Source organism: Ochotona princeps, chromosome 12 (genome assembly GCF_030435755.1).
Source record: "Ochotona princeps isolate mOchPri1 chromosome 12, mOchPri1.hap1, whole genome shotgun sequence".
Lineage (NCBI taxonomy): Eukaryota > Metazoa > Chordata > Mammalia > Lagomorpha > Ochotonidae > Ochotona > Ochotona princeps.
The window spans coordinates 48,164,393-48,189,633 of NC_080843.1; the positions used below are offsets into that span (position 1 = coordinate 48,164,393).

Here is a 25,241-nt window from a genome sequence, read left to right on the forward strand (position 1 = left end):
CCTCAAGTGGCCTCAGGTGGAGCTGAGTTGATCCCAAGCCAGGAGCCAGGAGTTTCTTTGGTGTCTCCCACATGGGTGCAGGGTCCCAAGACTTTGAGCCATGCTCTACTGCTGTCCCAGGCCACAAGCAGGGAGCTAGATGGAAAGTGGATAAGCCAAGATATGAACCGGCACCCATATGGGATCCCAGCACTTGCAAAGCGAAAATTTTGCTACTAGGCTGTATCACCCTGTCCCTTGCAAACAATTTTTTTGACACTAGACCTGTAGATCTAGAAAATCTGCGTGATGTTTTACAAAATAGTTTCTACGTGTTTTGTATTTTGGGGAATTATTACTAATTTACCAGTCAGGTATCAGAAGATTAAAAAAATGAGTCAAATTAAGCTTCTCTTCAACAAATAATATATAAGCAAATACACATTATCTGTATTATATAATAATTTTTATATTTTATATAACTACAGATTTTTCTCAGTTATATGCATTTATTTTAATATCTATCATGTTTGTGTATTTATATATATATTACTTTCAGGAATTTGTGTTTGATATTTTAAACCATCTTAGTTATATAGTTAATTTTGTTATTTCTTAATGGCTTTGGTTATTATAATAGTTTCATATTAAATTGAAATAATCAACATTTAAATATTTGGAGTTAAAATAGGAAATATATGAGGTTTCATATATAGCTAGAATGAAAAATTAGCATATAACATCATCATACTTCAAATTTTATTTATAGTTTTACAGAGCTAGAAAATAAGTTTTAAAAAAGCAAACTGCAAAATAATTTTAGAAATTAAGAGTGAGTTATTATAATCCTTAAAAGTAAAATTCTCAAGGTAGACTTAAACTTTGTAACTAAGTCTTAACTTTATGTAATTTTAAAATTGCAAAACCTATCTCTAATTTTCTGCAAAGAGAAAAAGTAAGGCTTCCCCATGTCTCCAGTAATTGTTGACTAAATGATTGTATGGATGACTACTTACCCACAGTTTCCTGTGACTGAGACATCTTAATCTCACTTTCCTTAAAAATGTGAACCTTTTTTATTTTCAGGAGAGGTCTTGCAAATGGAAGATGACCTGGTGATCTCATTTCAATTAATGTTGTGTGTTCTTGACTATTTTATCAAACTTTCACCTCCTGCATTGCTCAAAGAACCATATAGTAAGTATTTTCTATAATTTATGCTTCCTTACTTATCAACCAGTAAATGTTTATTGATTATCTAGGGCTAGTACGGTCGTAAAGCTATTTTACAAAAGTAATGAATGGGGCTCTGCCCTCAAGTAATAGAAGTTCTAAAAAGGAAAATAAGGCGTGGAAGCAGCTAATGAGAGTTTCTGTAGAAGGTGATGTGGGTCAAAATGTAGCACCTGCACGGGGAATTGAGGAGATGAGAAAGTACTCTGAAATGCCGAAGACTGAGGAATGCCATATGAAACAAGTGATATTTGAAATGAGTGTTGAATAGTAATTAGCTTGGAGGACGTGTCTTTATTAAAGAGTTGGGGAAGAACATTCCTAGTTTAAAAAAAAAAAAAAGCAAAAGCCAAGACAAAGATATGAATGAAACAGCATGGGGAAACAGTGGTCCATTCCACAGGAGCAGCTAACTAAGTTTTTATTAATATTGTCTAACTTTGTGTCTGATTTTTTTGGCATTTGAAATGTAATTGATACAATTTCAGTGGATGAGCACACAAATATGAGAAGTGTATTTAAATGACATAGAAAACATAAAGCAAAAATGACAGTATTTCTCTGAGAATATAATTGCATCCTTTGCTGATCCCAAGGATAGGACTTCAGAGTCAAACTAATATAGAAAAATGTGTAGTTAACCAAGGTAGGCCAAGTGCTTGTAAGACGACTAACACTTTAGTAATGATTCTAACAATAATAGATAATTGATCAAAGCTTTGAAGTCTCAAAGTGCTGAAGTGATTAGTCGTGAATAACAGCTAAATGGAAAAATGAAATTTTGCATGGAGTTTTGAAAATGGTTTGGTATAGTATGCAGAAATCATGCAGAGCAGAAGAAAGATAGGTAGGCATATACTTCAAAATTTTCTTGACCTTTAAAATTTCTCTTTATATGCTTCTCTCTGTTTTTTATTGGTATATCTTTAATAGTGTGATGTAATATTTGCTTTGTCTTGCAAGACTTTATTTTGGATAACTCAGCTCTTTAAATGTTGTGTTAAAGAGAGACCAGGGTGAGGTATTAAATTGACTTTTAATTTTGTTAGAGAATTTCAAATGAGTATTAAAATGGGTAGTAACATAACAAACCTCCATGTGCTTATCACTAAGCTTCAGCATGTTCCGTGGTCAGTCTATAGCCACATGTCTCCTGCCGAAGTCCCCCTGCTGTGGTAGTTTGAGCAACATCTTTGCATGCCATTTCATCTTTTTCTATTTTAGTACATATCTCTATGAAGTAAAGACTTTTTAAAAAGTGTAATGACAATACCATTACCACATGTAAAATCAAGTCATAATCATTCCTTAGTATCGCCAAATATCTGTTAAGTGTACAGATATTCAGTGATTGTGTCTTTGTAATTTTAAAATATAATTCCAGGTTGACAAATTACCATATATTAAAACTTCAAATTGCATCATAGACTGATAAAAATTCCTCTTCCATCTCTTGTTTTCTTTTTTTTCTCCCACTTACAATTTGTTTACTAAATAATCAGGTGGGTTGTCCTAATTTTTCCACAGCCCAGTGTTTGCTGCTTATATCATGTGATGTAATTTGGCATGTTGCTTTATCCTCTCAGTTTCTCTTTCTTTGTTTTTAAAACTAAGCCTCTTTCTTTAAAAAAAAGATTTATTTATTTTTATTGGAAAGACAGATTTACAGAGAGAAGGAGAGACAGAAAGATCTTCCATCCCAGGCCCAGCATGGTAGCCTTTTCCTCTTTCTCTGTGAGTCTGTCTTTCAAATAAATAAAGAAATATTTATAAATAAATGAGCAAAATAAAAGACAGGTATAAGAACCAGTGCTGTGGGCCCGGCGGCGTGCCCTAGCGGCTAAAGTCCTCTCCTTGAACATGCCAGGATCCCATATGGGCACCGGTTCTAATCCCGGTAGCTCCACTTCCCATCCAGCTCCCTGCTTGTGGCCTGGGAGATCAGTTGAGGACGGCCCAAAGCTTTGGGACCCTGCACCTGCGTGGGAGACCCAGAAGAGGTTCCTGGTTCCCGGCTTCGGATGGGCGCGCACCGGCCTGTTGCGGCTCACTTGGAGAGTGAAACATCGGATGGAAGATCTTCCTCTCTGTCTCTCCTCCTCTCTGTATATCCGGCTTTCCAATAATAATAATAAATCTTTTTTAAAAAAAAAAGAACCAGTGCTGTGGCATAATAAGTTGAGCATCCCTGTGGTGCCAGGATCCCATATAGATATTAGTTTGGGTGCTGGCTATTTCACTTCCTATCCAGCTCCCTGCTACTGCAGCTGGGAAACCAGCAAAAGACGGCCCAAGTGTTTGTGAGCTAGCACCCGTGTGGAAGACTGAAAAGCTCCTGGCTCCTGGCTTCAGACCAGTGTAGCTCCAGCCATTGCGTCCCCTTAGGGAGTAAATCAGCAGATGATTGTTTCTCTCCTTCCCTCTTTCTCTGTGTTTCTCTCTCTTCGTCTCTAACTCTTTCAAATAAACAAATATATCTTTAAAGAAAAAAATCCCATGAGTTATCTGGCCATTCCAAATTCAAACAGAAGACAAAATCAGCTGTAAAAGAGATTAAAGATGACTAAGTGTAAAAAGTATTTGTTGCCCTAAATGCAATGAATAACTTAGAAGAGACTGAGAGGGGCCTGGCGTGGTATGAAATCCACGTGGCTGAAATCCTCGCCTTGCATCTGCCAGGATCCCATATGGGTGCTGGCTCATGTCCCAGATTCTCTACTTCCCTTTCAGCTCCCTGCCTGTAGCCTGGGAAAGCAGAGGATGGCCCAAAGCCTTGGGACCCTGTACACGTGGGAAACTCAGAAAAAGCTCCTGGCTCCTGGCTTCAGATTGGTTCATCTGAAGCCATTGTGGAAACTTGAGGACTAAACCAGCAGATGGAAGATCTTTCTATTTTTTTTTTAAAGATTTGTTTATTTTTACTGGAAAGGCACAATTACAGAGAGAAGGAGAGATAGAGAGAAAGGTGTTTCATCCTCTGATTCATTCCCAAGATGCCTGCAACAGCCGAAGCTGAGCCAATCTGAAGCCAGGAGCCAGGAGGTTCTTTGGGGTCTCCCCCATTGGTACAGCCTCCTAAGGCTTTGGGTCGTTCTGTGCTGCTTTCCCAGGTCACAAGCAGAAAACTGTAAGGGAGGTGGAGCAGCTTGAATATGAACTTGCGCTCATATGGATCCCAGTGCTTGCAATGCAAGGATTTAGCCACTGAGCCATAGCAATGCGTTCTGTATTTTTTTTCAATACTGTAGCTGGAAATTGAACCCATAAATATTTGCTCAGTTTAAAGACTCTTAAGATGGAAAACATTGTTTAAAAAAATTATTTGAGAGGCAGAGTGACAGAAAGAGAAAGTTTCTGTTGTCTGATTCACTCCTGAAGATCGTGCGGCAGCAGAGGCTATGACAGGCTTAAATTAGGAGCCAGGAACTGCATGGAATCTCCCACATGGGCAACAGGAAGCCGGAGACTTGGATTTTCATCTGCTGCCTCCCAAGCATGCTAGGAATTAGGGAGTTGCTGATGCTCCAACCAAGCTCTCATATGGCATGTGAGCCTGCTAAGCAGCTTCTTCACCTAGTGGCTACAGTACCTGCTCCAGAAAACGTTTTTCTTGTAGACTTATAGGCCATTTTGCAGCTTTCTGTTTGTGTTTGTTTGGGAAGACAAAGTATTTTACAGTTCTTTCTGGGGTATTTGTCAGCAGGAAAAAATAAAGATGGCAAAAAGTAGTGTCAGCACTTTCACAAAACCAAAAGAAAAAAAAAAGAAATTTTTCTTCTTCTAATGAAGCCTAATGAGTGAAAGTAGTATGTTACAAAGATTGTTTCTAACCATCCAAGTTGTAATTAGAATGCTTGATAGTTTGTACATAGAATATGGAAATGTTCTTGCTCAACTTTTTTTTTTTTTTTTGTAACAGAAACAGCTGTAATACCTATTAATGGCTCACCTCGAACACCCAGAAGAGGTCAGAACAGAAGTGCCCGGACAGCCAAGCAACAAGAACAAGATTCAAGAATTATTGACATGCTCTGTAAAGAACATGATTGTAATATAGACGAGGTAATTCATGATTTCTGTAAAACATTTCAAGTAGAGTTCAGTGTTAGTTCTTAATAGTAGCTACCTCTTGTGAATAGCATGCATTGTGTCATTTTTACAGTAAAAAACAAAAGTTAGATAAAATTACCTGGATTTTTATTTTAAAAATTGTTTGTTTATCTGAAAGCAGACAGAGATCGACTCTATCTGCTGGTTTACTTCCTTGATGGCTGTGGCAGCCAGGACTGGGCCAGGCTGAAGGCAGGAGGCAACATCTGCATCAAATCTCCCACATAGGGTCACAGGGACTTAAGTACTTGACCCAGAATTTGTTGGTTTCCAGAGGCACTAGCAGGGAGCCAAATTGGAAGTGGAATGCTTGGAACTTAAACTTGCATTCCTATATGGACCATAGGGATTCCAAGCAGTGGCTTAACTACCTACCCTCTCACATGCTTTGATTTTAAAGGGGGTAGTTCCCTTGCACTGGAACCACTGAAATGTATATATCAAGACAGTTATTTTAAAATATGCGTGTTCTTTAGTTTCTCTGAAGTTACTGGTACCCCTAATGTTTTTAATTATCCTGATAAGGAAATCCTAGTTTTTTCGTTTAGTGATAAGGGATACCAACATTAAACTTCAGTTTAACTATTCATAATTGCTCTTTCTAAATATTATACAAGATGTTAATGACTATGGAAAATGCCCTTGAACACCTAGGAATTACCTCTTTTATAAATTTGGAATGTTAGATTGGAGAAAATATTGCCAATAATATGTTGTACCGCCTTTTATAATGAGTAAATGACTCTCCAGAGATTTGTTATGAATAGGGTCTACACTGGACATTGGAACATCCAGTACTAGTGCTTGTGTCACTCTACTGTGCTGTTTTCTCACAGTATGTTATATTGTCTGTAATTTATTATGAACAAATACAAGTGGAAACTCTTGTATCTTTGAACTTCCCCTGTCAGCTGTGGGAAGGAGTGGGAGGTGTCTCAAAAATCTAGTTGAAGAAGTATTAAAAGCATATCTGGGCTTATATATGTATGTATGTGTATATATATATATATGTTATCTGTATATATTTACTTTCAGTTTTATAGAATCATAATTCATCTTTGCAAGTAAGCCAGTGGATGAAGTTAAAATGTTTCATTTTACTCTAATTTTGTCCCTGAAGCACAAGATAATAGTAGTAAATAGCAGTTTTCTAAGTTTCTGGTTTATAAATCTGTGACTTTAAGAACTACTTGTGAAATTTTGTTTTAAAGACAGGAGTAAATCCTTTTTATAAGGATTTATTTTACTTTTATTGGAAACACAGATTTACAGAAACAAGGAGGGACAGAGAGGAAGATCTTCCATCTGCTGGTTCATGCCCAAAATGGGTGCAACAGCCAGAGCTGGGCCAATCTGAAGCCAGGAGCTTCCTTCTGGTCTCCCACATGGATGCAGGATCCTAATGCTTTGGGTCTTCCTCTATTGTTTTCCAAGTTCACAAACAGGGAACTGGATGGGAAGTGGAGTAGTTGGGACACTAACTGGTACCCATATGGGATTCCAATGCTCGGAGTGGAGGAATAGTGAGCTGAATTTTATTGCGCCAGCCCCGGTTTTTTGTTTTTAAGTTTTAATAGCTTCTGGCTTTTTTTAAATCTCTTTCAGGTCAAAAATGTTTATTTCAAAAATTTTATTCCATTTATGAATTCTCTTGGAATTATAGCTTCTAATGAACTTCCAGAGGTAATTTTTTTTGAGTATTTAAAAAAAAATGCAATTGAAATAGATTTGGTGGAATGTCTTTGATTATGCTGCAGATTTTTTTTAAACCTTAATGGTGCACTCTCCATCTACCTGTTACTTTTCGAATGTTGCCCATCTGTCTTTGTGATGAGAGTGCAACAATTGAGAATGTTGGTGGTATTGTAGACTCAGTAAAGGAAAGCATGCTTTGAGAAGCATGTTTTATCACTCAGTGACAACACAGTACCTCATGTTAGTCACACAGATCAAAAAGTGTAAGATAAGATTGCTGATTCTGTTACCTGAACTGATAGCTAGATCATGACTTAGCTTGATAATTCAGTATTTATTATCGTGTGCCAGGGATTATGTTAATCCCATGGTTAGAGACTTCATCTCTGTCACTGGCCATAAAATGCTAATGTGAAATTACAGGAGTCCCCAAGAGTGTGAAGTATGAGGGTGCACACACAGGCTTCAGTGATGTCCCGGAGGGGGGCTGCCGAATCCACACAGGAGCAGATGAGTTTTGTGGAGAATTGTTTGGAAATGATGCGATTTTTAAGCTGAGTAAGCCTTAGGAATGCCGAGCCCAGGGTATGGGTGCTGTGAAGTCGAAGCACACTGATTCAGATGGTATGGTCTGGTTAGTTAATCCCAAGTAGCTCATGAAGGTTGGGATACAAGCCATAACAGAGCTGTTAGATGTGGTATTGGAGAGGCAAGAAGTGGCTGAATATTAATGTCTTCTTGCATTTGATAAAGGAAAAAAATACTCTCCACAACTCTCAGCAATCTTAGACACTTTGCTTTTCTAATCCCATTAGTAGGGAACCAAATCAGAAGTGGAGCAGTCGGGATTTGAATTGGTATGCATATGAGATGTTGATATTTCAGGCTGTGGCATAGCTGGCAGTGCTGCAACACTGACACCAATGATTGATAATTAATGTTTAAGATAGCATAGGAGCATTGCTCAAACTTTAAGCATGAGTGACTTTTCTACTTAGTACACTTATGCAGATAAACAAAAAGTGTACATTTAACTGAGTTTCTTTTTACCACTCCTTGTTTTGGTTATCTCAGTGTCTCTTGGAAACATCTTGGTTTTATAAAAGTCACAGCAGAAAACTTGCCACTCGAGTATCTGTTTTTTAAATTGTAATTATAAAATGGTAGATCAAAAGATGTATGAATTTTTACAATTTAAGAATATCTAAGATTGGAAATAGACCATGTAAATGTGCTAACTGGATTAATTTATTGAATTAATTCTCTTGCCTGAGATTCTTAACTTAGGAATGAAGGAAGCTGGAGTGAATAAAAGGTTGAGAAAAGATTGTCAGAATATATAATCAAGAGGCTTTAATATAGTTTTTGGGAAAAACTATTCTATATTAATAAACTGATTAGAAGATTGAAAGTGAAGTATAGGGATGTTTGGAGAATCTTAGTTAATTGGTTATGATAATACCTACTTTTATCTTTAGTTCTGATTTGTGGCATTGGTGATCCTTGTCTGTGTAAAATGCTAACAGTTAGGGTGCATGAATGAAATATACGTAAATTTGCAGTTGAAAAAATCTTACAGCTTTGTATACTCCATTTTTAGATAGGCCTTATATGTTGCATGTGAATATTTCTTGCATAATAAATATTTATTATATAAGAATTCTCCAATTAAATTTGTGTTCTAGTATGCTAAGAGATGTAACATGAAAAAGATGATCATACTCTTTTTCCTTTGGAGGTTGAAAGTCTCTCTAAACGATATGAAGAAATGTATCTTAAAAACAAAGATCTAGATGCAAGATTATTTTTGGATCATGATAAAACTCTCCAGACTGATTCTATAGACAGGTATTGCACATAATATATCATCATTTACTGATGCATTTTTATATAGATGAACAATGATATATAGATTTGATTTAATTTACTTTTTATATAATTAATAGTAATAAGTTACTGTCAAATGCCTTTAAATAAAGAAAAGGATAATGGTATTCTGAGATTATGATGTATTAATAGAAATTTAATATGAGTAATGTTTCATAACCAGTATCTTTTTTAACTTAGCTGAATATAATTTTTTTTAAGATTTTAGTTTTTATTTGAAAGGCAGATTTATAGAGATATGTTGAGATAGAGATGATCTTACATCTACTAGTTCACTCCCCAAATGGCCACAATGGCAGGAGTTGAGCCAATCCAAAGCTGGAAGCCAGGAGGTTCTTCCTGGTCTCTGCTGTGGGTGCAGTGGCCCAAGGCTTTAGGCTATCCTCCACTGCTTTCCCAGGCAGTAAGCAGGGAGGTGTAGGGGAAGTGGAGCAGTCGGGACATAAACTTGTGCCCATATGGGATCCTGGTGCGTGAAGGCAAGGGTTTAGCCACTGAGCCATAGTACTGGACCCCTGGTTCATTTTTTAAAAAAGATTTATTTATTTTTATTGGATAGGCAGATATGCAGAGGAGGAGAGACAGAGAGGAAGGTCTTCCGTCCGATGGTTCACTCCTCAAGCGGCCGCAATGGCTGGAGCTGAACCAATCTGAAGCCAGGAGCCAGGAGCTCTTCTGGGTCTCCCACGTGGGTTCAGGGTCCCAAGGCTTTGGGCTGTCCTTGACTGCCTTCCCAGGCCACAAGCAGGGAGCTGGATGGGGAGCGGGGCCGCCAGGATTAGAACTGGTGCCCATATGTGATCCCAGCGCATGTAAGGTGAGGATCTTAACCACTATGCCATCACGCTGGGGCCCCATTTTTTTAAAAAAATATCTAAATATCTTCTCTACCTTAAAAAGATGTTTACTTACCTTGCGAGAGATAGAGAGAAAGAGGAAGCAAGTCCTTCCATCTGTTTGTTGGGTTCCCAAATGGCTGCAGTAGCTAGCAGCCAAGAATTCTATGTAGGTCTTCAAAGTGAGTGGCCATCATCTGCTGCCTTCCCAGGCCCATTGATAGGAAACTGTTATAAACAAGGCAGCCAACACTGCAACCAGCGTTTTCTTGTGGGATACAGGTTCCGAAGCAGCAGCTTAACTAAATACTCCACAGCACGGCCCCTCCCCCACCCCCACCCAGTATATCGGCTTGAATTGTCATGTAGAACCCAGACGTGGAAATTGTTGAAAATAATTATAAAAAGTTTAACCTGATCATCCGGAAGATTTCAGCATTAAAGATTCTAATGTGAAAGTTAAAAATACATGTGATTTAGAAATTAAACATAATTAAATGTTTTAAATTTGATTTAATTGGAAATAAAGTTTTAGAACGTATACTGCATTAAAAATTATGAGATTTGGTTTTTTAAAAACATTTTATATTTTGAAAGGCAAAGTTGTATATATATATATATATATATATATATATATATATATATATATATATAGAGAGAGAGAGAGAGAGAGAGAGAGAGAGAGAGAGAGAGAGAGAGACACACAGATCTTCCGTTGGATGGTTCACTCCCCACATGGCTACAATGGCTGGGACTGGGCCAGGTTGAAGGCCAGAGCCGAGAGGTATATCCTAGTCTCTCATGTGGATGGAAAGAACCCAAGTACTATGAACCATCCACTGCTTTCCCAGCTTTACTGGCAGGGAGATAAATAGGAAGTGTAGCAGCAAAGACTCAAACTGGTTCTCCTGTGGGATGCTGGTGTTGCAGGCTGCAGCTTAACTTGCGCCACGACAACAGCCTCTCCTACTGCATTGAGGTATCTGAGCTTTGATTTTTCTTGAAGATTTATTTATTTATTTGAGCTTTGATGCTTTTAAAAATACTGAACAACTTCGTTATTAATACTACCAGGAAGAAACCATTTAGCTTTCCCTTCCAAGAATAATTAATGGTGTACCTCAATATCATGAAAAGCCTACGCTAAGAACAGCAGTGTTAAAAACCTTTTATCTACGTAAGAAGTGGTTGGATCATGTAGTTCCTATCACTTCTGTTATATAATTTATCACTTTATATGATGTTATGAAGTGAAAGTATTATGTTATGGTTTATAGCTATTAAGAACAAATAATACATTTTCAGCAAGAATGACTTTGTTTATTATTATTTAGTTTTGAAGTGCAGAGAACACCAAGAAAAAATCATCATGAAGAAGAGATAAATATGATTCCTCCACCAACCCCAGTGAGGTATGAACTTTCCCATTTGTTGTTTTCATTGTGATTATTTAATGATAGTATTCTGTATTTGTTCATTTCTTTACATATTTGTACATATATCCAACAAATACATATTGAATGCGGTTTGTCTGCCATGTGGTTTACTATTTTGCCAAATATGATTATTAAAGCTAGTTTTATCTGCCGCTGTTCATACAACCTAAAATGGGAATGTGTTCTGTCTCAGTAAACAAAAAAGAAAAAAAATACGTATCACATGTAATCTACACATTACCCTGCAGAATTCGAAATATATTATCTGTCCTTTTTCTCACTCACTTCTGACATCTAAATCTGTTGTCAGGTCTTGTTAAATCTATCTCCAAAATATTTCAGAAGCCCAACTACTGTTCTCTATTTCTTTCTATCCACCTTGTCCAAAACGTATTTCTCTTTTCTTCTTGGGCTTTTTTTTTTTTTGCAGTGGCCTATCAACCTGATCTGTTACTACCTCATCACATTTCCTCCTTTCCTCTCTCTCCTCAGATCTGTTCTCCACAGAGCTCCAGGGTAGTATGCTAGAAGTGTAAATCAGATGATTTGTACCCTGCTGTTAAAACCTGCTGATGACTTCCCATTGAAGCTTGCTTAACTGTGCCTGAAAGACCTTGTATGATCTGGTTTCTGTGCCTCTCTGGGGTCATCTGTTTTCTTTCTTTCTTTTCTTTTAATAGTAAGTTTATTTTATTTTTTATGATGTTTACTTAGTTAAGAAGGATGCATGTCCATGTAGACCACTTATTAGGGTAGGAAGGGTTAAGGAATGGGGGAAAGTAGATGCAATAACTGTTTCCAATCTCCTTTTTACTTCCTATATCTGGGAGAAGGGGAGAGAGAAGAGGAGCATCCCAACTACATCAGTACCCGGAGATGGAGGACAGCCAGCTGTTGTCATTCCAGGGTCCTTGATGTGGAGCATGCTCTGAGGGTTCTGCATAAGTGATTTTGATCATTCAGAGATGGTGTTGATTTTGTTATTCCATTGTAGAGGAAATCCTTCCAAGATCCATTGGCTGAGATGGTCCACCTTAGTGTCTCCACTTACCAAACTCCTTGCTGTCAGAAGTTGGTTGAGAGAGTTACCCACTTTGTTCTGCCATACATGGTACTAGATGTCCCCTGCAGGCTTCAATGAAGTGGTTGTCGTGTTGCCCATGTGCATCTGAGCATGCCATTTGCTGTACAGGCTTCAACAACCAAGGAGGCCCAGTTCTGACACATGCATTCCATGTAATTTTCCCTATGATTGAAATTTTGAGTTCAGTGGTATAGTTGGGGAGTCCCCAAAGAAACTTCACCAGAGGTGACCCTAGACCTGACTCCTGTGTGTGTTAGCCTGTGTGGCGTCTGGCTCAGTCCATTGCCCAGCTCAGCCTATACATATGCTGGTGGTTATAGTCACCTGGTCAGTTCTGTGCCCAGCCCCATCTCATGCACAAACCAATGGATGCTGTGGCCCAGCCCATCCCTGCTTACCATATACTTGCCCTCACACACACCAATGGAAACTGCAGCCTAGTTGGAATGATCCTTGGTAGCCCTCACCAGATCTACCCACAGACCTAGTTCTTGTGCATGCTGATGTGTGTAGCAGACTAATCCAGTCTCCTGCATCCCATTCAGCTCTTGTACACATCAATGGGTGTTGGAGCTTAGCTCAGTCTGACCAAACCCACTATCCATCCCACTCATACCTACAGGTGCCACTGCCTGTCCAGCCAGGCTTGTCCTCAGTGCTCACCAGTGGGAGCTGCAGCACGTCAGAGGAGTGCCCAGAATTTTCCTAGTAAGCCCATCCCAGCTCTGGATCTTTCAGTTTACAAGTGGTTCTGTGTGCTAGCCTGACAGGACTTGTCCCCATTCCTAGCACCATCTAGCTAATGCTGCAGCAAAGCCTGTGAACATGTTTTGTTGCTCAGTCTGTTTTATCCATACTTGAGCTTCTTCCGTTTTCTTAAATTCTGCAATTTCTTTTGTACTTGAGAAGCAATTCACTGGCTATTCTGTCTTTTTGAAACTCTTCTTTCTTTTCTTCCCATGCATTGCCAACTGCTGTTCTTCCTTATGCTTCAGCAAAATATTGCTTTTTAAAGAGTATGTTTTCCTCTGAAGTGTTCTATTATTCTTCCTTGTAATATAATGATCTATTTCTTCCATAATGTATATAATTTGTCTTTGTATTTGTTTTTCGCCATGGCACACAGTGTCCTTGAAATTCCATATTATTGGAACTATGATTTTTCCATTTAATAATTAGATCCTAGCCTAATAATTGGTACATAGTAGATGGTCATTAATATATTTCAAATGATTGAATAGAATCACTTTCATATTAATATCTCAATAGTAATGGACAAGTTGATAAGAAGACAGTTCATGAAGCCATGTGAACTGAATTTTGAAGCATGTTAAGATCTGCTTCATAGGAAAGGCAGTTTAAGATGTGCAAACAGCATGTGAAAAGTAGTGAAAGTATAAAACAGCACAGTACACTGTTAGCAACTCCATTTTCACTGTAAAGTAAGAGGATGAAGGCAGGGAGGTATGGGTGCTAGACAAGAAATGTCTTCTACGGTATAATCACAGTTTTGCACTTTTGCTTTTACGTGATGTAGCCTGTGCTATAAATAGGTGTTAAGCAGAAGTAACAGTTAAAATCAGACTTGGATTTGCAAGTATATGCATGGTAATAGTTTGTAAGTGGATGGACCGAGAAAACAGGTGGGCAAAAGATTTGTCAGTCTGTCTCAGTGGTTCTTAACCAGAGGTCCAAATTAGGACAACCTGAGGGATCCTTTTTCAAAGTACAGGTGGCTAGGCCTTACTACCACAGATACAGTGAGTGACAGTCTCTGAGCTGGTCTGTTGTGGTAGGTGAGTTCAGAGATGTGGAAGATTTGAACGAATGGAGTGGTGATAAGGAAGGTTTGGTAAAAATTTGATGAGTTCACATTTAGAATATCATGCTTTAATGCTTTTATGAAGAAAATTAACTGGTAAGTGATAGAATTTGGGGCTCTTATAAAGTTGAGATTATCAGGGAGGATGTTAAACCGTAAAAGTAGGTGAGATTGCCTAAAGCAGAGGTTTTTAATGGGCAGAATGGTGGTTAAGGGCGGAACCCTCAAGAATTGTAATAGCATAAGTGTATGTTAGATTTTTAAAGAATGAGAATGTATGGTTGGGAGAGCCCACAGAGTGAGGTCACAAAAACCCCAGGAGGGAGGGAGTTTGAGGAAAGAATATTTGGTTGTTGAATGTATCAGAGAAGTCAGGTATCAGAACAAATGATACAAAAGATGAAGGTCTTGATTTTAACAGTTGCTCTTTTGTAGTTCTGTTCATTGCAACACAAATGCATTAGTAACCATAGAGAGGCACAAGAAAGGCAGGTCACAATACTTTGAAAAGTTAAGAAGCGTAGCTATAGCTTACACAGGTTTAGCAAAGAACACTGAACATGTTTTGTTTAATACTTAAGGGTCCTTTCAGTACCAAACATTCTACAACTTGTAGTATTATTAAACAGTGTCTCAAATGCACTTCTACTCCAAATAGAAACACTACTGTTTATGGTATATTTCTGCCACACACACATACACACTTGACATATGGAATGAAAAAGATGTAGTGATACTGACTGGATATTTTATACTTTAAGAATGGTAATCTTTAAAAATTATTCAGGAACTTAGTTTCCTTTCTTTTTTGAAGATTTCTGTAAAGGAGAATCATTTGATTCTTGACTTGAGCTATTAAATATCTTTTTATTTTTATTTGAAAGTGTGCTTAGTACTGGGTTTTTTGGAAACAATTCCATTTCATGCAGTTTATTTCTCTGTTTAATATGAAGTTATATATAATGCCATTGTCTTTTCTCCCCTAAATCATCATTGATTTGACACATTAATGCTTTATTGAAATGTAGTTATAGTTATTGACAAAAGAGTATCAGTTCTGTAATTATAAACTGATTGTTAGTGCTTTTCTTCAAGAGTTAAATAAAGTAAAATTCCTCATAAGCAACAGTACACAATAACATAAAAATTTTTTAAAAATTTATTTTATTGATTTGAAAGGTAGGGTTATAAGTTACAGAGACAGGGAGAGACAAAAAGAAAGATCTTTCATCCATAGGTTACTCCTCAAATGGCCACAATGGCCAGTGCTGGGCCAGATTGAAGCCAGTAGCCAGGAACTTCCTGTGGGTCTTCTACATGGAGGGAAGGGCCCGAAGAACTTGGCTTATCTTCTGCTGCTTTCCCAGGTGCATTAGCATGGAGCTGGGTTGGAAGTGGAATAGCCAGGACTTGAACCAGGTGCTCCCATGGGATGTCAGTGCCGTAGCTCCACTCCACTCCTGCCCTGTTGAAGTCTAATTTCCGAGAACTTTTAAAAGATAAAGAGGAGGCAGTATGTTTAAAGATACATCTAACTTAGAAAATAGGTGTACTTCGTTTTTTATTTTTTCCTGTCATTGTTTAACTCTTCTTTCCTTTTTCTGCTAGGACTGTTATGAATACCATTCAACAGTTAGTGATGATTTTAAATTCAGCAAGTGATCAACCATCAGAAAATCTGATTTCCTATTTCAATGTAAGCCAAATATATACCATTTTCTGTTAATGTTTGCAGAATTTTTAACTTAGAAGTCAAGAACTGTTTTTTTTTTTTTGAGATACTTAGTTCCCATCCAGTGTGTAGTTATCCATGATCTTATTTCTTGCTTTTAATCCTCAAATTTAGATTTTATTGGTAGTATTGTTTTAACATAGAAGGTGTTGTTGTTATCATTTGCCTTGCTCACTATTCTTTCTTGCAGTCTCTACCTCACTTCTGAGATAATTTTCTTTCTTCTATAAATGTCACTTTTTATAATTTGCTTTGTCTTATTTATTTCCCAGACAGGGAGACAGAAAATCAGAGACAGAAAGAGCTCACATTTCTGGTTTACTCCCTAAATGCTCACAGTGGTTGGGGTAGGACTATGGCGAAGCTGAGAGCTGGAAGCCAGAAACTCAATCCATGTCTCCCACATGGGTGATAAGAATTTACTACTTGGGCCGTGACTTTTAGTCTCCAAGGGTATGCATTGGTAGGAAGCTGGAGTCAAGAGCTGGAACTGGAAATAAAACCTGGCTATTTCGTTATGGAATTCAGATATCTTAGCTACTGGGTCAAGTGCTTTAGTAATTCCTGAAGTGAGGTTAGTTTGAGATGAATTTACAAGATGTGGTTTTGTTGTCTGAAAATAGCTTTTTCATCAACTTTTGTGAGGTAATTGGATCTTTAACTCTGGGTTGATATTTACTCACCCTCAGAAGTTTAAGTTATTATTTTATTATTTTGAAGATATTACTATACTCTTACTTGGCTCCCATTGTTGTTGATTGAAAAGTCTTATGTCTCTCTAGTTTTTCTTTGTTTTTCCAAAGATAATTTATTTGTGTTCATTTTATTTCAAAGGCAGAGAAGCAGGGAGAGACACAGACAGACTGATTTTTTTCCATCAGCTGGCTCAGCCCCTAAATGTGTGCAGCTTGTGCAGTAGCTTAGGCTGGACAGGGCTGAAGCCAGAGCCTAGAACTCTATGTCTCTCATGTAAATGGTAGAAACCAACTACTTGAAGATGTCTACTGCTCCTCTACTATCCCAGGGAGTATGTTAGCGGAAGGCTGGATCAGAAGCAGAGGAACTGGGGCTTCAGCTAGGCATGCAATGTGGAAGGCAGACATCCCAAGTAATGACTTAACTGCTACTTCAAATACCTCCCTCTAACTGATGACTCTTTATGGTCCACCTGTCTTTCCTAGCTACTTCTATTATCGTTGAATGTGTGTTACACAGGACTTACATTCACTGTAACCCTACAGTCTCATTGTTCATTTGACCCATTTTCATGTATGGTTCTTGCCTCATTCTGTATACATTGCAGTTTGCAACTTCCTAACAGACTTTGAGTTTGACACGCCAAAGCCCCTGCTCGCCTCCCTCCTCTGAAAAAAGGAAAAGAGAATGAAAATTAGCCTTTTGTATTGCTTGCTTGCTTGTTCCCCTCACTGGCTTGTTTAAATTCAGTTGCTGGTTAGTATCTCTTGAGATTTTCATCCATGGAAATAGGATAACAAGAGCAGGAAACTTACTAAAATTTGGTCTGTTGCAATAATTATGTACTTTTCTGTAGTTTATGAGTTATTTATTGCTGTAACTTCTTGTGATTTTGTTGTACAGTGTTGTCATCTTTTGCTGTGTTTCTCCCAGGAATTAGTAAAGTGATACTTGTCAAGGTAGTCGTAACTGTTAGCTTAGAGCTGATGTTGTTTGTCCAACTTGGATAATATAGCATTTATTTATGAGTTGTCTTTAACATGTGTATCTACCCAGTTACCTGGAATTTTAGCAAAGGAGTTAAAAGGTAGGGATTGAAAGAATGGTAAATTTATTTCTTCTCAAATATTGATTTTGAATACTTCCAACATTTAGGATATGTAGATCTTTTTGTTTTTAATTTCTTTACTTGAGCATAGTACTTTCCTTCTGCCTTAAAATTTCCCTGGAGTGGCTAGCATTACAGCGCAACAGGCTAAGCTGTCTGTCACACTGGCATCCTGTATTGGAATGCTGATTTGAGTCCCAGTTGCTCCACTTCTCATACAGTTTCCTGCTGATGCATTTGGGAAACCATCAAAAGATGACCTAGGTGCTTGGGATCCCTGAAACCCATTTGGGATTTTAGCAAGAAACTGGATTGGGGGTGGAGCAGCCAGGATTAGAACAAGTGCCCATATGGGATGCTGGTGCGGCAGGAGAAAGATTACCACTGCACTGGCCCCTGCAGTTGGTTTGTTTTCTTTGTCTTCTTGCTTGCTTGTTTGCTTGCGTATTTCTTTCTTTCTTTCTTTCTTTCTTCCTTCCTTCCTTCCTTTTTCCTTCCTTCCTTTCCTTCTCTTTCTTTCTTTCTTTCTTTCTTTCTTTCTTTCTTTCTTTCTTTCTTTCTTTCTTTCTTTCTTTCTGTCTTTTTGGTGGTTGTTTTATACTTAGCTATTTTGGAAGTGTTTCCACTTTTTTTTTTTTGTAAATTATTAGTTCAAAAGTTATATGTTATGGAACAAAATATTTATTCCAATTAAACAGTATCCTCAGTGCTGATTTCTGTTTATATCTCTTTAAGAACTGCACAGTGAATCCAAAAGAAAATATTCTGAAAAGAGTAAAGGATGTTGGAATCATCTTTAAGGAAAAATTTGCTAAAGCTGTGGGACAGGGATGTGTTGATATTGGATCACAGGTAATTTGAGCTTGTTTTTATGTGTGCCATAGTATATAGAGAATTTTAAAGGTAGTATCTCTCCAGATTGTATAAATGATTGTAGTAATATGTGTTCAATAGATAAAATATTGGGAGATGGCTATATCCCAGCTGCCTGTTTAGGCGGCTGTTTGTATAAACTGGGAAACCAACTTGCTTTGCAAAAAAAGCCATAAACACAAATGCCAACTAATAAGGGTTTTAGAAAATACAAATAAGAAAAATATTTTAAGATTTTTGATATTACTAAAAGGGTGTGTATATAGGAATGTTCATATATGTGTACACCAGCATGAATGGGAATAAATTGTACTAGCCATTTCTTTATGACTTTATTATTCTAGAAAATCTTAATTCAGTGCACTGTATGCAAATGTGTAGAATATGGAGTTGTACAGCCCTAGGTTTGTATCTGCGTCTACTATTTATGAACACATCATTTAAGTTCTCTGAGATTCAGGTTCTGTATTTGTTCTATTTTGTTGTGAAGCATTAATAAATGTAATTCATAAAAATAAATTTAAAATTCACTCTATAATATAATTCACTATACACAGTTATTCTGGTTACATTTTGCATCCTTCAGTGTTTTAGCCAACTATACTTAAAAGTTCTTTTTGTTTTTTTCCTGTTAATTTGGAGTGAAATAATATCATGTGTATATGATGCAAATCTAAAATTTGGCGGTTCTTTCAATTAATGCATTATTATTATGGTTATTATTAGATTTTTATTTTCTTTTTATTGCAAAGTTAGAGATACAAAGAGGAGGAGAGACAGAGAGGAAGATCTTTCGTCCGCTGGTTCACTCCCCAAGTGGCCACAATGGCTAGAGATGAGCCAATCCGAAGCCAGGAGCCAGGAGCTCTTCTGGGTCTCCCACACGGGTGCAGGGTCCCAAGGCTTTGGGCTGTCCTTGACCACTTTCCCAGGCCACAAGCAGGGAGCTGGATGGGAAGCAGGGTAGCTGGGATTAGAATCAGTGCCCATGTTGGATCCCTGCGTGTGCGAGGCGAGAACTTTAGCCACTAGGCTACCACACCAGGCCCCAAACACCGCATTATTTGGTTAAAACTTCTTACTGATAAAGTCAGTTAGATCTGATTTTTGCTTATTCCAGTGTTACTAAGTTTCATAGACAGAATCTGTTTTTTGAACCCAGACAACAGCCTTAATAAATATGTGTTAGGGATTTCAAGAAGTATTATATGAAGAGGGTCTTCAGAAAGCTCAGGAAGGTGTATAATAGGAAAAACTCTTCATGGATTTCAAAGTATGAGGAGGGGGTAGACCCAAATAAGTAGCTTTAATCCCAATTACCTACAAATTTTAAAGTATACTTAAGCATGATACAAAGTGCTTCTGGTGATACCAGGCACTGTAACTTCTGTTATCAGTGGTATAAATGACATGAAATGAAGGAAAATCAGGTAGTAGACCTACTCTCTTAATAGTTTATTGGAGGGCCCGGTGCCATGGCCTAGCGGCTAAAGTCCTCGCCTTGAACGCCCTGGGATCCCATATGGTCACTGGTTCTAATTCCGGCAGCCCCACTTCCTATCCAGCTCTCTGATTGTAGCCTGGGAAAACAGTCAAGGACGGCCCAAATCCTTGAGACTCTGCACCCATGTGGGAGATCTGGAGGAAGTTCCTGGCTCCTGGCTTCAGATCGGCGCAGCACCGGCCGTTATGGTCACTTGGGGAGTGAATCATTGGACGGAAGATCTTCCTCTCTGTCTCTCCTCTTCTCTGAATATCTGACTTTGCAATAAAAATAAAATAAATCTTTAAAAAAAAAACCAGTTTACTGGAAATGTTAGCCATCACTTTATACTGAAGTCTTTCTTAAGTTTAGATAACTTATCTGAATGATATCATGGTAGTCCTATTCCTAAGAAAGATCAAAAAAATGGTTTTTTAAAAAAGACTTAAAACAGGGCCGGCAGCGTGGCCTAGCGGCTAAAGTCCTTGCCTTGAAAGTCCCGGGATCCCATATGGGCGCCGGTTCTAATCCTGGCAGCTCCACTTCCCATTCAGCTCCCTGCTTGTGGCCTGGGAAAGCAGTCGAGGACGGCCCAATGCATTGGGACACTGCACACACGTGGGAGACCTGCCGGAAGAGGTTCCTGGTTCCCGGCATCGGATCGGCGCGTACTGGCCCGTTGCGGCTCACTTGGGGAGTGAATCATTGGACGGAAGATCTTCCTCTCTGTCTCTCCTCCTCTCTGTACATCTGCCTGTAATAAAATGAATAAATCTTTAAAAAAAAAAAGACTTAAAACGTGTAAGTTTCCTAAAGTTGAAGGATCTCATTTTTTTTCTTTTTTCTCTGTTCATAGCGATACAAACTTGGAGTCCGACTGTATTACCGAGTAATGGAATCCATGCTTAAATCAGTAAGTTAAAAAGAATGTATTTGAAAAAAAAAAAATTCAGTGTTGGCACAAAGAAAGTTTCAGTTAAACTGTTATTTACATTATCTCTTTTAGGAAGAGGAACGATTGTCCATTCAAAATTTTAGGTAAATTTTTTAGTCTTAATGTAACATTTTACAATTTCTGTAAACGAAAGATTTTTAAATGATGTTTTCTTTTTTTCTTTAGCAAACTCTTGAATGACAACATCTTTCATATGTCTTTATTGGCATGTGCCCTTGAAGTTGTAATGGCTACATATAGCAGTAAGTTACATTTGAATAAATAAATAAATATTTTAGCTTATTTTAAAGTAAAGAGTTACTATTCAGGTGTGGTGTATCTTTTGAGGGAGAGGGGAGGCAATATGAAATTAAGAAGGAATGTGTGTCTTAGATTTGTATATACTGAAGGATACAGTTGGTCATCATAAGCCTTTTAACTGGCTTATCTGAATGATTTTGTGTCTTCTGGAGGATAGGATTTTACTAGGCTCCCTGTGAGTGTACTGAATCTAGGAAACATGCCTACTGAAGTCTCTTCAAGACCTGTAAGATAGTAAAATGCCAGAGGAGTGTTAAAGAGCCACTCATACTAATGTGGAAGCATGGCTTTAATCTCCATGGTTGTCAGAACAGAGTTTGGAGCTAGAATATATCAGATAAACAGAGCAAAGGCTTTCAACAGTGTCTTTTCTTTCTCCCTTGTGTTTCCCTTCCTCAATTCTTCCCTTTCTTTCATCCTTTCTCACTCTGTCCCTCTCTCCTCTCTTTTCTTCTCTCTCTCTTTCTTCCTTTGTATGCATTTGAAAGGCAAAGTGTCATAGAGAGGGCGCAACAGAGAGAGAGAGATCTTTGGTCCACCATCTCACTCCCCGGATGATTGCAACAGCCAGGCTCAAAACAGGAGCTAGGAGCTTGGTCTGGTCTCCCAAGGGTGACAGGAGCCCAAGTGCTTGGACTATTACTCACTGGTCATCCTGTTACATTTAACAGGAACCTGGACTGGAAGTGGGGTAGTTGGAACTTGAACCAGCCATCTAATACGGGATGCATATGGACTGAATAGTGCCTTAACTTGCTGCTAATGCTGACCCCCCTAATAATAGTGTTTTCCTAAAGTATAATTTTAAATGTGTATTATTTTGCAAATAGTGTTGCAAATGTTAAAAAATATTTGGTCGCAAAAAAACAAAATAGGAATGTTTACCTAAGGATATAAGTAAATATACACTTAATAGGAGAGGAAGTAAAATTACTAAACACATGGAAATGTTTTTCTACTAACCAAGAAATGCCCATAAAAAATGAGATGCTATTTTTCAGTTAGTGTGAAATAGCAAAATTTTAAAGAATCCTTCTCTCTCTCTTCCAAGGATTAATGAAAGTTAAAATGATTATGCTAATGAATAGCTAATGAGATATTAAACCTGTCCCTACATAAATTTAGGATATTTAAGCCTTTGAAATTTTGATATAAGCTATGAGCCTTTTCTGTAAGTGTAACATCACATACACTTGATATATGGAGCCTATTTTCCAGCTACTTAGGATACTCGCATCCTGTAACAGAGTGCCACTTCAAGTCCTGGCTGCTCTGATTCTGATCCAGGAGCCTGCCAGTGTGCCTGGGAAAGCAGCAAATGATGGTCCAAGTGTATGAGTCCTCGAAATTCCACAGAGGAGACTTTGGATGTAATTCCTTCGGCCTTAGTCAGTCCTGGCTGTCACAGATTTTAAAGAGTGAACCTGTGATTTAAAGATTTTTCTCTGTCTCTGTCTCTCACTCTCACTCACCCACTCTGGCATTCTGCCTTTCAAACAAAATAATAAGCAAATATTTTGAGAAAAAAACACTCTAAGTAAAAATTGCTTAGCCTTTCTGTTGTGTTTTAATTCTTATTGGATAAGACCATTTGAATAAAAAACTTAGTTGACGTCTTAACACTTCATATCTGTACTTTTTTTCTTTTGTTTTTAGGAAATACATCTCAGAATCTTGATTCTGGAACAAATTTGTCCTTCCCATGGATTCTGAGTGTACTTAATTTAAAACCTTTTGATTTTTACAAAGTGATTGAAAGTTTTATCAAGGCAGAAGCCAACTTGACAAGAGAAATGATAAAACACTTGGAACGATGTGAACATCGAATCATGGAATCCCTTGCATGGCTCTCGGTAAGTAACTAACTAAAATAGTTAAAGTCATTGCTTTTTATACAGCTAATTATTGGTGTGAGGTGCTTCTTAGCATTTATATTAAGACCAAAAAGTAATGCTGTGTAGCACAAACTATCTGGTGGAATATTAGAGTGGGGTTTTATTTGAACTTCCCAAACCACCTAAAATAATGCACTAGCCCATACAAAGATAATTTTTTTTTAATTTTAAAAGAAAGAAGAACTTTTAAAGTATGTGGGTAAATTGTTTAAATAGGTGCCAATATTTGAAAATGTGTCTGTTTTTAAATTTCAACAAAAATTTGAAGATTATATTCTTTTAGATGATTAAAAAGCATTTGTCTTGTTCAGTTGAGTAGAATTGCCTTTGTTCTGTTACTAAAGATCACACAGGAGTCTGCACTGTAGTTGAATTGCAAGTATTGCTTCAAGTATTACAGGGGCTTAAGTCGTGTTCTGTTGATAGACACACTGTTGATAAAGCTTCTGTCTTAATAAAGGTGGTACTTTATATGCAGTAATGGTAAAATACTTAAAATTTTGTTGTGTTCCACATCTGGATAGTTGGAGAATAGTTTGTGAATCATCAGATTTGCAGATTAATATTTGGTTTCTTTGAAGTTGTGTCAACATAGTGCCAACATAGTGCTCAAGGTTTCAGATTTTCAAACCATTCATATTTCAGGATTTTGAATTATGAAAGACCAGTAAAGTCTATGCAAATATTTGAAATCTGAAAAACTCAGAAATCTGAAATACCTCTGGCAAGCATTTCAGATAAAGGATCCTCAACCTTGATTGTACCAGTCTGTTGAAACATTAATTAAAAACTAAAGACTTCTGATATGTTAGATTTCTAATCTGCACGTATAGCCTTTAGTTTTCCTTTTTTGATTTTTGAAATATTTAATGGTCAGGATAGCTCTCAGTGTTATAGTGCTGTGTAGACATGGTAAATAGAGAAGCACATGGGAAGGCATCACTTTGTTGTTATTGAACTTAGTAACTACTTAGGATCTGCTTCCTCTCAATAAGAAATGAGTGGTTTGATGAAAACCTTCTGAACCCAAGGGATTAAGCAAAAGCAGAAATAATAAATAGATACCAAAAATGTTTTCAGAAGCTTATTTATCCTATTCTCTGAGATATTAAAATCAAGACATCATTGTATCATCTGAAAGTAACTATTATTTTGTTTAGAATTAATTCTTTTTCCATTAGTACATGTTTATTGATCATCTGCTCTATTCACTGATTTAGAGTAGACGTAATGAAAACTTTTTAAAGAGATTTTCTTATTTGAAAATCAGAGTTAGCAGGAGAGAGAGGGAGGGACAAAGGGAGGAGGACTGAAGGAAAGGAGCAAGAGAGAAAGATTAATCTTCCATCTTCTAGTTCATCACCAAGATGGCCCCAATGGCCGGGCTGCGTGAGGCTGAACCCAGGAACCAGAAGCTCCAATCATGTCTCCCAAGTAGATGTCAGGGACCCAAATACTTGGCCCATCTTCCACCTCTTTTCCCAGTAATTAGCAGGGAGCTGGATTAGAATTGGAGCGTCAGGACAGGAACTGGCACCCAGATAGGATGCTAGTACCTCATTTGATAGCTTCCCTGCTACACCATAAGGCTGTCCCTGTAATGGTACCTTTTTTTTAATGGTACGTTTTTCAAAATGCTCTGAAAATTGTGGAGAAAGTAATAGAAATTCACTGTTTTAAAAATGCTTCTGCTTGGGCCTGGCACAATAGCCTAGTGGCTAAAGTCCTTGCCTTGCATGAGCTGGGGTTCCATATGGACACCAGTTCTAGTCCTGACGGCCCCTCTTCCTAACCAGCTGTCTGCTTGTGGCCTGGGAAAGCAGTCGAGGACGGCCCAAAGCCTTGGGACCCTGTAACCGTGTAGGAGACATGGAAGAGGCTCCTGGCTCCTGGCTTTGGATTGGCTCAGCTCTGGCTGATGTGGCCACTTGGAAGTGAACCAGCAGATGGAAGATCTTTCTCTCTATCTTTCCTTCTCTCTGTAAAATCTGCCTTTCTAATAAAATAGACATTAAAAAAAAAGACCAAAGAGCAAAAAATAAATAAATAAATAAAAATGCTTCTGCTCAAATCTCTTTAGTTCTATGAGTGGCGTTCAAGAATTCTAAACAATATTC

General features: G+C 37.8%; 1 protein-coding gene across 2 annotated transcripts in view; it reads left to right on the forward strand.

Moving 5' to 3' along the window:
- Positions 1 to 25,241, forward strand: part of RB1 (RB transcriptional corepressor 1) — a 123,716-nt gene that overhangs the window by 32,816 nt on the left and 65,659 nt on the right. For both annotated transcript variants that reach the window (XM_058670761.1, XM_004577482.4), the window contains exons 7-17: positions 1,066 to 1,176; positions 5,132 to 5,274; positions 6,928 to 7,005; positions 8,756 to 8,865; positions 11,075 to 11,152; positions 15,691 to 15,778; positions 18,354 to 18,470; positions 20,831 to 20,887; positions 20,981 to 21,012; positions 21,095 to 21,171; positions 22,886 to 23,082. In XM_058670761.1, the coding sequence (XP_058526744.1) occupies positions 1,066 to 1,176; positions 5,132 to 5,274; positions 6,928 to 7,005; positions 8,756 to 8,865; positions 11,075 to 11,152; positions 15,691 to 15,778; positions 18,354 to 18,470; positions 20,831 to 20,887; positions 20,981 to 21,012; positions 21,095 to 21,171; positions 22,886 to 23,082 (1,088 nt within the window). The remainder of the gene's footprint in view (positions 1 to 1,065; positions 1,177 to 5,131; positions 5,275 to 6,927; positions 7,006 to 8,755; positions 8,866 to 11,074; positions 11,153 to 15,690; positions 15,779 to 18,353; positions 18,471 to 20,830; positions 20,888 to 20,980; positions 21,013 to 21,094; positions 21,172 to 22,885; positions 23,083 to 25,241) is intronic.